The sequence below is a fragment of the Carettochelys insculpta genome, chromosome 16 (assembly GCF_033958435.1).
Source record: "Carettochelys insculpta isolate YL-2023 chromosome 16, ASM3395843v1, whole genome shotgun sequence".
NCBI classification, from domain to species: domain Eukaryota; kingdom Metazoa; phylum Chordata; order Testudines; family Carettochelyidae; genus Carettochelys; species Carettochelys insculpta.
Genome location: NC_134152.1, coordinates 36,064,239 through 36,077,632, shown reverse-complemented (window position 1 = coordinate 36,077,632; position 13,394 = coordinate 36,064,239). Strand labels below are relative to the sequence as shown.

General features: G+C 51.0%; 1 protein-coding gene across 1 annotated transcript in view; it reads right to left on the bottom strand.

Moving 5' to 3' along the window:
- The window catches only part of SYNGR3 (synaptogyrin 3), a 41,386-nt gene that overhangs the window by 7,747 nt on the left and 20,245 nt on the right, over positions 1-13,394 (bottom strand). The window contains exon 3 of the mRNA XM_075010276.1: positions 5,271-5,413. Coding sequence (XP_074866377.1) covers positions 5,271-5,413 — 143 coding nt within the window. The remainder of the gene's footprint in view (positions 1-5,270; positions 5,414-13,394) is intronic.

Below are 13,394 nucleotides of genomic sequence, written 5' to 3'. Positions count from 1 at the left end.
AGCACCACAGCGACGTGCAGGGTCTGGGCACACAGGGCCAGCGTTTCAAAAGCACTCTGCATCCAGCCACACCTGCAGAGAACAATGCAAATCTCCAGCTCAACCCACTGAGAACAAAGGAGAATCCTCAGCACAACAGGAGCTGCGCCCTCCTGGAAAGTTCTCCAAAACAGCTGGCATATGGGTTGGAGAGCAAGTGGTTTGCCCTCCATGCTGAGCTGCTAGAAAGCGCGTGGCTAGCTGGCAGGGGGACAGTCAGCCCTTCCCTGCTGGTCACTTCTGCTCTTTCAGCCCCTGTTCATCGTGGCCACAAGCTGTCATCGGCAGGAGACCAGCTGGGTCTCAGACTATCTGTTACCAGAGCCTGCCTTAGGCTTTATGTGGCCCTACATAGCACAATTAAGCTGGTGTCCCTGGCCTGATGGTAGCCTGGGGCGAGAGGAGGAGTTTTTTAGAGCCATGACGTTATAACCTTTAGGAACACACTAATACATTTGTAAACAAAGGTCCTGTGGGTGTGGCACCTTTCTTAGGTTGTGGCTGGGGGAGAGGGCGGAGGGCTGGCGGCTCTGACCCACAGAAAACATTCACTAACATTGTCCACACTTCCCCAGATACCCTAGCAGGAGCGGGCTGGAGAGGTTACCATGAATGGGTCTGAACCAGTGTTCCTGACAGTTTTCTTCATCAAGGATGGAATAAGTTTTGTTATGTGCACCAAGGCCCGTGTGGAGGTGCACCACCAGTGGACCCAGGCTGCTGGCTGTGGGAGGGCTGAGGGTGCTTTGCTAATCAGTTGGCCTGACCGGAAGCTCTCCTGGGCGCTCATGCTACAGGGAACAGTGATCTGAGCATTGCAGAGGGGATTCAGGCAACAGCCTGCATTGTTTTCAGAAAAGCAACTGCCCTGAAGCCTGCAGTCCCAAGGCATCCCTGCAAATAACCCCATCCATGCACAAGCCCATCGGGGTCAGATCCAGCCACCAGACACGTCCCAGGCAGCAGCCATGCTGGGCAGGGGTGGTCTGGGCAAGGAGGGATGTTGCTCGGTGGATAATGAGAGGGGGACTGCGTCCCCCTCCCACTGCAGCTCTGTGGAGTGCTACCTCAGATAAGAGCGTAATGATAAAGAGATTAGGGCCTGTGAATTAATTGGAACTACAGGGAATCTGGGATAGAAAAATGATTTATTGGGATAATTATAGAGCTAGGGAGCAGCTTGGCTGGTGAGTAAACTGGGCCCAGGTTCAATGCAGCAGCAGCAGCCCCAGCCCAGACCATCTTTCGTGTGAGATGATCCACTTTCTGCAGTGGACGATGATGGAGTTGCTGTAGCTCCTACGGGCTAATGTAATTAGGGACCTGCAGAGGGCTTATGGGTCGGGGGGCGATGACAGGAAGGGGGGAAGCCCAGACTCTTCCCTGCACACCACCCCGAGCTCCGCAGTGAGCATCCAGAGCATGGGCTGACAGATCATTTCAGGTGCATGGGCCGTGCCCGCTCTGGCTGCGTTACCCACCGGAGGCGTCAACTCCAACAGGGCTTCCTAAGGGTCGGGCCCTGAGCTCAACATTCTGCACCTGGCGCTTGTCCACTTCAGGCAGGTATCAGGTTTGGTGTCCTGTCTGGCACGTCTTTTGGGCAAAGCTGCTGCAATTCCGCACAGCACGTCTGGGCCACCGTGCTGATAGATGACTCCAACCGAAGGCGAGAAGCAAAAGGGCTAATTCTTAACACACGCAGCCAGCACAACTTGTGCCGTGATCTCTTCAGCTCTCACAAGCAAAGCCGAGTTCGGCCGGGGCAGGGCTCAGGCCAAAGGCCTGCACTGCAGGGGGCTGGGGAGGGCCTTGCAGACTGGTTCGGGTGTAAAACTGAGCTGCACTTCAGTGGTGACTGGAAATCACCTGCAAGAGTCCAGGTGTCCTGGACAAGTTCTGTCTCAGGTGAGTCACTCGCCTTCTGTTTGCCAGGCTGGCTCAATTCACTGCTCTGAGGATATCAGCTCTTGGCAGAGGATCGTTGTGCTCTTAGGTGCAAGGCCTGGGGTATCTGCTCACATTGACTGTTTGCACTGTGTGTCTCACTCCTTTCAATTCTGCTCTTGCCTCCTTTTATTGTTAAGCTAAGTACCCTTTGTTTTACTTTCATTTCTCTAGCCCTCATGTTTGCTTTGTCAGCTCTTCTCTGCAAGCCAGGGGCCTAAAAGCAGCCTCAGTCCCTAACTGGCAGAAAACAGAGACTAGCTGCCCTTTGGGAGGGAGGGCTCAAATGCTACCTTAGGGAGGGATTTTCCAAAGCATGCAGGGCTGGTCTGTCTCTGCTCCCCGGTATATCAATGACCAATGACAAAGCCTCCAGGTCAGCTGCAATAAGAGCACAGTTAAAATACTGCGAGCTCTTCAACATTCCTGTCAAAGGCATCTTTCCAGACAAAGGCGGCTTCTGGGAGGCTGTACCTCTCTGGAATGCTGCACAATGGGCTAGTACCTGGGAAGGATTTCTGGGGGTTGGAGATTCGTACAACACTAGAACTGGAAGAGACCTCGAGAGGTCATCGGGTACAGTCCCCGGCCCTCAGGGCAGTAGCAAGCACCGTGTACGACCATCCCTGCTTTTAAACATTTCCACGGATGGAGATTCCACAACCTCCATAAGCAATTTATTCCAGTGCTTAGCCACCCTGACAGTGCGCAAGTTTTCTCCTAATGTCCAACCTAAGTCTTCCCTGGTGCTATTTAAGTCCATTGTGTCTTGTTTCTTTAATTCAAATCACACACCAAGCTCTAACTATAGACACTGAAATGGTGCTGTTTACTGGCTTGCTTGCTAGTTTGAGTGGCGGTTCTCTGCATGACATGGGATGGGGGCCTTGGGAGGTGGAGGGGAGGGGTTGGAATTCCCCAGACTAAAGAAAGGTATTTAGCCAAGTACCCACAAGTTTCATCTGTACTCTGCCGAGGGTTAGAGGTTTCACTGTAGTTGAACTGCAATTCTTTCTTTTCTACAAACTATCTGTGTCTGGCAGGTCCCTGGTTCCCCAAATCAAATGTTCTAATTCCTCTTTCTGCTGCTCGGCTGTGCTCAGATCAGATTTCATTTCCCTGTTTCTTTTCCCCTGCGACCTTTGGTGTCGCTCACTCTTTCTGCAAACTTTTTGTTGCAACTGTAACCCAGAAGCACTAAGACAGTAACCACTGAGAAAAGGAGAGTGAAGTTTGCTCTACACTCTGACCTGGTTTTTAGCTCATGCAGTAACGGCTTGAGGCTTTAGCCCCCAGATTCCACCACACCTGCCGATGACCAGGGTCCATCGACATTACACACTGTGGTTTGTCAACTCTGCCTTCCTCTTGACTGGGACTCCCTCCTTTTCATGAGCCCATAAATTTAGACCCTCCTCTTGAAGTCGCACTTGTGCATCTGACGAAGCGGGTTTTTGCCCACGAAAGCTCATGCTCCAAAATATCTGTTAGTCTGTAAGGTGCCACAGGACTTCTTATTGTTTCTGAAGACAAAGACTGACTCAACTACCCCTCTGAAACCATGGGGGTGAACGCTCATGGAGCCATATGAAGCCCGCTTACATCCGTTGGAGGCCAATAGCTAAGGTCCTGCACCATGCCTGGACAGTGGCCCAGTTGGCACTTTGACCTCGGAGGACGATGGCTACCAGAGCTCCCACTGCACGGCGCAGAGGGGCAGGATGGGCACAGCCTTAGTGCTTGTCTGTTCTCAGAAAACAGACACATACTTTGCCACTTGTTCAGCTCCTGTGGTGGCAGCTAGCGCAGACATGGTGCAGGCATCTTCCCCCACCGGCTCAGAACCTGGTAAGTTTGCAGTACAACTTCAATGGCTTCTCCTCCCTTCTGCCCTGGGAGAACTAGAAGCCTGGCTTTTCCCACTGTCACTGCAGCCTTTTGCCTGAGCAGGGCACTGACGATCCCAGTAACAAAGAAAACTATCAATGTGAGAATTGTGGCAATGTTGGCAAGGGTGAGTGCAGGCCTGGTGAGACATCAGAGGAACCCCATGGCATCCTGGCGAGATATCTGGGGACCCCCCCCCCACCATCCTGGTGAGGGTTTTAGTGACCAGGCTGCTTCATCCTCCTGCACTGTGGCAGGACTGACTTTGGGGTCCTCAACTGTAAGTCATCCAGGGATAGACAATCTGTCCCTGAGAGAATGATTCCAGCTGCTCCCTGGACAACATATTTTGTTGCCCCCAAATTATTCTTTGGGCTAAAAGCAAGTTCCTGAATACCCCTCCCACTGAAGGTCAGTTTGGAAAGAGAATCAGAGCCAGGCTTTCCCTATGTGCCCATGGACACACCCCACACTGATGCACTCCTGAATGAAACAAGAGACACACTCTTAACTGGATAAATCATTAAGATCTTGGTGCTCAGTGGCTGAGGGCCCAGATTCACTGCCACTGAGACCATGGGGTTCTTGCCATTCACCTCACTGGGTGCAGGATCCATCCCTGAATTCACATAATCAATGAGTAGCATCGTCCCAGTAACCATGTGTCACAGATAAACTGCAAGGGACACAGTGCTGCAGTCATAAAATCACAGAAGATTATGGTTGGAAGAGACCTCAGTGGTCATCTGGTCCAACCCCCTGCCCCAAGCAGGGCCAACCCCAACAAAATCATCCCAGCCAGGGTTTTGTCCAGCTTGGTCTTAAAAACCTCTCAGGATTGAAGTTCCACCATCTCCTGAGATAACCCATCCCAGTGCTTCACCACTCTTCTAGTGAAATAGTTTTTCCTAACATCCAACCTCCACCTCCACCACCGCAACTTAAGACCATTGTTCCTTTTCTGACATCTGTCACTAGTGAAAACAGCCTCTCTCCATCCTTGTTGGAACCTCTCTTCTGGTATTTGAAGGCTGCTATCAAATCTCCCATGACCCTTCTCTTCTGTCGTCTAACCAGGCCCACATCTCTCAGCGTCTCCTCATAAATCGTGTGCTCCAGGCCCCTCATCACTTTCATTGCCTTCCACTGGACTCTGTCAAATTTGTCCACGACCGTTCTGTCATGCGGGCCTCATAACTAGATGCAATACTCTAGAGATAGCCTCACCAGTGCTGAACAAAGGGACATAATCCCTTCCCTCTACCCGCTGGCAATGCTCCCACTAGCACAGCCCAATATGCCCACAGTTTCTTGCTGTTGCTGGCTATTTCCTGCGGGTCATGATTTCCTCCCACCACACATCGGTGATTGGCTAAGCACAGGAAACCTAAACTCACCCAGGAGATGACAGAGAAGAATGAGAAGGCGATGGCTGCCCTGGCAGCATCTGCTCCTGCAAATGGCCCTCGGGTGGCAGGTGTCCGCTGCCACTGATTGGCCAGGAAGCAAAAACCGATGAACCACAGGAAGGACCAAAAACCTGAAGGAGAAGGCAGGTTGTTAGTGGAGCTACAACCGACTGGCTCTGTATTGGAAGAAGTGGGTCTTAGCCATGAAAGCTCATTACCTAATAAGTACAAGTGTTAGTCTTTAAGGTGCTGTAGGACTGCTTGTTTTTGTGGCATGGCTGATGTGCACCAGAGAGGATTGCAAACCTCCTAGCCCTCTGAAAACCATTTTTTTTTAGGGTTTCAGGGGAAGCCAGCACATAGGACTCTGTAGCGTCTAATCCCCTGCTTTTACAGACAACCCCCTCATCTCATTCCCTGCATAAAAACTTACTGAGCTTCAGCTTAAACCTAGTTAGGCTTCCCAAGATCAGAGCCACCCCGAATCGCTGGTCCCTTCTGACCTTCTTGGGCAACTCCACTGCTGTCTCTGTAGCACCTTTCATCTCAAAGGCCCTCAGAGAATTTTCCACAAATTCAGAGCCAGAGCTCAGAAATCCCTATCCAGGCAAGAAGCTCGGGTGTCCTCCATAGGTCTATTCACACCACTGAGGATTGCAGCCTTGGGGCTGTTAAGCTGATATTCATTCAGGTTCAGAGATGGCTTCGCCCTCCTATCTAAGGCAGCCACCTCTGGACGGAGAGTGGCAGCTGTTGTAACAGTTGACTGTACCAGTGGAAATGGCAGCAAGCAGTGAGAAGGCAGATTGTAATTCCCAGAGGTGGAATATTGCCAGGTCAGTGAGGTTAACACCCCTACTCCTGACCATTAGGGGTGAGGGCCTTGGTTCCGCATGTTACATAAGGACCCTGATTCCTCAATCTGCTCACACAGAGCCAGGGGAACCACGCGGCCTGGCAGCACTCTGCACCAGGCTCCCTCTTCTCTGTGGCTCACACAACAATGGGCTATCGCTCTGTAGCCTGATGGCGAGAGGGGACATCAAGCTGGTGATAATTTCCTACTAGATTCCTAAACTGGCTGAGACTGCGGCTCTCTCCTGGCTCATCACCTGACGGCAGAAGCGGCTGATGCAGAGGCCTTGGAGGAAAGTAACACCCCTCAGGAAGCAAACGTGATTGTCACACTCTTTGCCAGATGTCCAGGTCACACTTTGAGTCTGTGGTCAGGCATTTGCGCTTTCAGCTGAAACTCTGACTGTCCGTGGCAGCTACCACCCTCCCCCCCACCCGACACCTGACAATTTCAAAGCCTCTGAGATAATGGGAACGTGATCAGTGGGAATTGTGCAGCTGTGCTGTCATGCAGGAGTCTGAGAAACAGTGAATCTTAAAGAGGAATGGAGCAAATCACTGCAAGGGTACAGGCTGGAAACCAGCAGGGCAAGCTCCTGCGGAGTCACTAGGTGACTGCAGGGAGAAAAACGAAGCTTTGTTTTCTCCAATTTGCTTTGCCAGGGGCTCTGAAGTACAATACGAACCAGCGTTTTTCTTGGCGTAGAGACTTGTGGACACACACACACATGCAAAAGTCTTTCAGCTCCTGAGATTGTATTACATGTGCCTGGAGGTAAAAAACACACCCATTTAACCTACTGCAGCACATGGAAAACTGCCCCTAACTAAACAAACCCAAATCTTTGGGCATCCAGGGTGAGCCAGGTCCAGGGGCCTTATTACTCAAAGAAAGAAAATTCCCAGATAAACCCAGAGGCACCTCCCTACACTTCATTGTGCTCAGGTCCCTTACAAGGGCAGTTTCACAGCTGTGTGCTGCCAGAGTGAGAAGTGGAATCCTTCTTGACAGAGGGGCAATGAAAACATTTTCACGGGTTTGACTCGCAGTGCGGTGACCTATAGGCCGTGCACTGACCAACAGGATCGGTTTCCCAATGATTCTTGTTGGGGTCCCTGAGAGAGAGAGAGAGAGAGAATCACTTCATCCAAATATCCCATCTGAACGATGGCCAGCAGCTGCAGGAGAAGGGGGCAACCAGGCAGGGCAGCCAGCTGCAGAAGTGGGGAACAGTCACGTGGACATTCCGGCACAGCAGGGGCAGCTGGGGCCAACAACCTGAAACATTCCCATTCTCTTCAGAAAGGCAGGAAATCCCCGTCCCCCTGTCCAGCTCTCCAGAGAGCGCAAGGGGGGATATACAGCAAGTACTGATCCAAGGCAGCTGTGGACATCTTAAGCACTGTTTCCAAGTGCTCAGGGCTCTGCTGGGGAGTCTGTGCTCTGATTCTTCTTGTTTTCAGTACGTATTCTTTGATTTGCTCCCTGACATACAATCCCCAGCTGGCTGCCCTCCCCAGTGGTGGACAAATTCCCTTGGGTAGGTGTGGGCACCCCAGAGGGACCAGCGCCATTCAATGACCTGCTCCTGCCCATGTGGCTGTGCCACACACAGTGCTATGAAGGTGAGCAGGAAGAAGTGTGGATTTTACTTACTTGTTTATTTCCCCCTTGGAGCACCTCCCATGACCCGGCTCCAGGGTGGGGAGGAGGCACGGAGGTGGGAGGTCGGTTTGGAAGTATTGCCAGTAGCTAGCGATCTCCCTGCGCCGGAGATCAGACACTGTCTCCCCTCCCCTACACTGGCCTCCTTGGGGCTCTCCCAAGGAGGGAGCTGAAGTGGGGCAAAGGGCTCCCCAGAAGGTCCTGCTCTTCCTACCGCCTGGGGGCAAGCCACAGAGGCCCAACAGGTCAGTTTCCCATGGAAAGCCAGCCTGGATCCCTGGGAGGTCTGTGTCTGAGGGGAGAAAAGGGCCAAAGGCCCCTGACTGCAGTCTCCAGTCTAGACAGGAACTTGACTGAGCCACACAGTCAGAAATCTGAAATCAAGTCTGGAACTCCCCTCCTAATAGCTCAGCAACAAGAGGGCTAAGGGGCAGTTCCTGGAGGGGCAGGGTTGGGCAAAAACTTCGGGCGTGGGGGCAGAGAGGGACACTTACAGGGCCAGGCATTCCCCTGCTGTTAGTGACTGAAAGGGCTGGTTCTGGCCCCCCCAGTGGCAAGCGGGCCGAAGTACCCGCTGTTGTGGGCCACAGCACGAGGAAGAAAAGGAAGGTGCTAAGAGGAACTGTAAAATTCAGTGGATAATTATAGTTTTGGGATCTGCAGACAACAGAGTGCAAACGCCAGGGAAGAGCTGTTACCACCATAATTACAGCCTGCTTTTCAAAGAGCTCCCATCTAAGGGAGCAGCTGTAAGAGCAGATGGAAGAGAAAGCAGCAAATGCTGAACTGTACAGCATCAGTGTCTTCTCTGTTTGTGCCACAACACAATGGTACATCCACCCAGAGGGAGGCGGGTATCAAAATTCTCTGTCCCTTCCCACTGACAACCTTTCTGCCTATAAAAAGACGGACAGCTCGGTAAGTCTGCACTGCTTGCAGCAGCTTGCACTACTGCTCTCAAAACAGCCATGCAGGCATTGTGGCTGAGGTGGGAGCTTGGAGTCTACGAAACAACGGGTGGGAGGGAGGGTCCCTGAGCCCAAACTACAGCTTATGCCCACACATCTACATAGCAATTTTATAGCTTTACAGCCCAAGCCCAGGAGACCAATTAAGCTGACCTGGGTTAGCAGCAGTTCTTTTATTGCAGTGTAGATGAACCCTTTGAGAACTTTGTCTGTATCACCGCTCACTCACTACACAGAGCCAGGGCTTCCCAGGGATATGATGAGTGATGAACACAAAGCTGCCCCTAGCTGGAACAAGCATTTCAGGTCTACCATAGACAGAATGTCCTATCTTCATCCCAGTGTGAGAAACCTCATGGGTGAACTCCTTCCTGGCTAATAACCCCTCCTTAGCAGTAGTAGTAGGCATCCTTCACTCTGCATAGACTATGGATCGCGCCCTTTAAAGTTTCAATTGAGGACTTCATTTACAGCGTCTATTGTGACTATAAAGACCCACACGAGAGTGACAGTCCTTGCTGCACCTCTTGCAGATGTAGTGGGTGTCTGGCAAGTCCTTATTGTGCTTTCTGTGTGCTCGCTTCTCCTCTGCTAGCTGTCTGATCTTCAACTCGCCCTTCTGAAGGCCCTTGTGTAACCCCTGCCTCCATCTGCTGCGGTCGTCTGCTAGTTCTTCCCAGTTGTCCAGCTCAATGTCTACCTCTCTGAGGTCTCTCTTGCAGACATCTTTGTAACGCAACTGGGGGCATCTGGGAGGTCTTTTGCCAGAGGCTAGCTCACCATACAGGATGTCTTTTGGGATCCTTCCATCGTTCATCCTGTGGACGTGGCCAAGCCAGCAGAGCTGATGCTGCCTGAGGAGGGTGTGCATGGTTGGGATTCCAGCTTGCTCGAGGACAGCGGTGTTGGTCACTCTGTCCTTCCATGATATTCCAAGGATGCGCCTGAGGCAGCGCAAGTGGAAGACGTTCAGCCTCTTTTCCTGGCGGGCATACAGGGTCCAAGTCTCACTGCCATAAAGGAGGGTGCTGAGGATGCAGGCTCTGTAGACTTGCATTTTGGTGCGAGTGTACAGCTTGTTGTTATTCCACACTCTCTTGCTGAGTCTGGACAGAGTTGTGGACGCTTTTCCGATCCTCCTATTTAGCTCAGTGTCCAACGACAGGGTGTCAGTGATGGTGGACCCGAGGTAAACAAACTCGTGGACGACCTCTAACGTATAGTTGTCAATGCTGATTGATGGGGATTTAGCAACATCCTGACCAAGTACGTTCATCTTCTTTAGGCTGATGGTAAGCCCAAAGTCCTTGCACGCTTTGGAGAACTGATCCAGCAGTTTTTGAAGCTGGTCTTCTGTGTGAGACACTACAGCAGCATCGTCTGTGAACAGCATGTCTCTGATGAGGACTTCTCGCACCTTAGACTTAGCTTTCAGCCTTGCAAGGTTAAACAGTTTCCCATCAGATCTTGTGTGCAGCAAGATGCCCTCTGTTGAAGATCCAAAGGCGTGCTTCAGGAGGAGTGCGAAGAAGATCCCAAACAATGTCAGAGCAAGCACGCATCCTTGTTTGACGCCGCTCCTGATTCTGAAAGCATCTGATAATGCGCCGTCATATTGGATGGTTCCTCTCATGTCTTCGTGGAACGACTGGATCATCTTGAGTAACCGTGGAGGACAACCTATCTTGTGGAGCAGTTTGAACAGACCATCCCTGCTGACCAAGTCAAAAGCCTTGGTCAAGTCGATGAAGGCTATGTAGAGTGGCTTTCTCTGCTCCCTGCACTTCTCCTGCAGCTGCCTTAGAGAGAAGACCATGTCAATGGTAGACCGCTGCGCGGAATCCACACTGCGATTCGGGCTACACCCTCTCAGCAATCTTCTGGAGTCTGCCAAGGATGACGCGAGCGAACAGTTTACCAGTGACACTTAAGAGGGAGATTCCACGGTAGTTGTTGCAGTTGCTTCTGTCTCCTTTGTTCTTATACAACGTTACAATGTTAGCGTCGTGCATATCCTGTGAAACCTCACCCTCTTTCCAGCACAGGCACAGTAGCTCATGTAGGGGTTCCAGGAGTGTGTCCGCGGCACATTTGATTACCTCTGGTGGTATACCATCCTGACCAGGGCCCTTTCCTGCTGCAATGCTGTCGATGGCTCTCTTCAGTTCATCCACAGTCGGTTCTTGATCCAATTCGTCCATTACTGGTAGGAGCTCGACGGCATCGAGGGCTGCGTCAACCTTAGCAACAGCATAGATAAAGCCCTAGCAAAGTCACAATTCGTTTTGATCAATTTCAGTCATAGAATTTGAAAAAATGGTAAATTTCATGATTTCAAGTATTTAAATCTGAAGTTTTACAGTGTAGGGGTCCTGACCCAAAAAGAAGTCGTTCGGTGGTTACAAAGTTATTCCGGAGGAGGGGCAGTATTGCTACCCTTACTTCTGCACAGCTGCTGGCACAAGCATTGCCTTCAAAGCTGCCTGGACAGCTGGAGACCAGTGGCTGCTGGCCAGGAACCCAGCTCTGAAGGCAGAGCTACTGCTAGCAGCAGTGTAGAAGTAAGGGTGGCATGGCATGATGGTGCTACTCTTGCTTTTGTGCTGCTGCCTGCAGAGATGGGCTCTTAGTCAGCAGCCTCTGGCCACCCAGCTCTGAAAGCAGCAGTACAGAAGTAAGGGTGACATGGATATGGTATTACCACCCTTGGTGCTGGCAGGGTGCTGCCTTCAGGACTGGACACCAGGTCAACATTACAACCACCCCTCTCCAGTTGCCCTGCTCTGAGCGGCACAGAAGTAAGGGTGGCAATACCGTGACTCTCTTAAAATAATCTTGTGTTCCCCCTGAAACTACCTTTTGGGTCAGGGCCCCCAGTTTGAGACAGACTTGTCTCTCCCCTGAGATCTGTACAGTATAGGCCAAAAGCACACAAAAGGTCAGATTTCATGAGAGGACACCAGATTTCACAGTCCATGATGCATTTTGCATGGCTGTGAATTTTGTAGGGTCCTACTCTTAGGCTGTACTTCTGTTTGCGTTGCAGTGGCAATTATGTTTTATGTTTGTGTCTACAGACATGCACATATGCACACACACAAGGCTAAGGTCTCAGCTGGGATTCATCAGTATAACTCCGACAGGGCTGAGGATGTGGCTCATAATTAGATCTGGTGAGGATACGACAACTCCATTTTCTGACACCTTTAGAAATGTGTTTTGCTCTGCACTGGCATAGAAACCAAACCTCTGGAAAGTTGTCATGAAAGGGAATTGTGTCAAAATATTGGTTTTCAGACCACGAAGTTCAGCATGCTCTCTCAGCTCCCAAAAGGTTCATCCTGAACCCGAGAAACTTTAACTGAAAGTGACACATCTTGGTGGAACGTTCTGATGTGGACACAATGGTATTCTTGGATCCAAAACCATTTCATCAAAGTGGCTCCATACCTATTACCTCTTTTATGTCTATTTTTGTTTTTTGTTTCTTCCCAGGTGCTCTTTCATTCTTTGGAATCAAATAACAATGCCAACTTTACACACAAGGATACCAAGCTGTCAGCAACAAACAACAGGGAAATAAGAAACCCACCATCATAAAGCAAGAAAGAATCCAGGTATCAGAGGGGGCAGGATTTAAAGTCTCCAGTGACTATGTGACACAGACAATTTTTTTCCACATCCTGAAGGAACTGTATGGAATGAAGTTAAATTTTAGAGAGAGAGATAATAATAGTAAAAACCCAATCAGGCATATGCTATTGTGACACTGTATGGACCTTCTCAAGCACTATGCTATTGCACTTCCTCTGCTATTGACCCTTTGAAGCAGCTCCATCAGAGACATGCACAGACTAGTCCAAACTGGAGTCTCCAGGGCCTGAGAGACCATGAAGGGCTTAGTGGAGATACAGTCTCATTTTAAACTGTCTCGGGTGGTGGTGGGCAACCCTGAATATTGTCTGAGCCACATGTGCAGCCTTCCTTCACCTCCATAGGCTACAGCAGCCTGTGGCCCCCTGAGGTTCCACCTGTGGTCCTGCGCCCCCCCCCCCCGCAGTCTGTCCCCCTCCCCCACATGCCTCTCGCACACTGGGGCACTGGTACCCCCAGGCTTCCTTGCTCCTCCCCCTCCCCTCTTCCTCCCAGCCCTTTTGGAGCCAAAAATTGCCTGATTTGTGCCCCATCCCCACTCCTCCCTCTCTCCCCCAGAGCTGGAATACCCCAAACAGCTGATTCTCAATGTTCCAGCTCTGGGAGCAGGGAGGGAGGAGCAAAGAGGGAGCACAAATCAGGTGAACAAGTCCCAGCAAAGAGTTGGATATTCTTCATGTGTGGTAGGCTGGGCTGAACCGGTCAGGATCCATGCGAGGAAGAGGAGTTAACTCTGGTTAGCTTACTAGCAGGCACATAGGTTCTTCTACAGTCCTTAATGTGGTTTCTCCGTAATGCCTTTTACTCAAATAACGAAGCTGGTTTAGGAAGTGTTGGGGGGGGGGGGGCACTTTATAACTGTAGCAATTATACCCGCTAACCTGTCTCTGAAGAGAAAGCCAGCAAGTGCCTCTGGACAATCCGTCTGTGTTGGGAAATACACAGTGCAGACAGGGCTGTGCAGCCTGG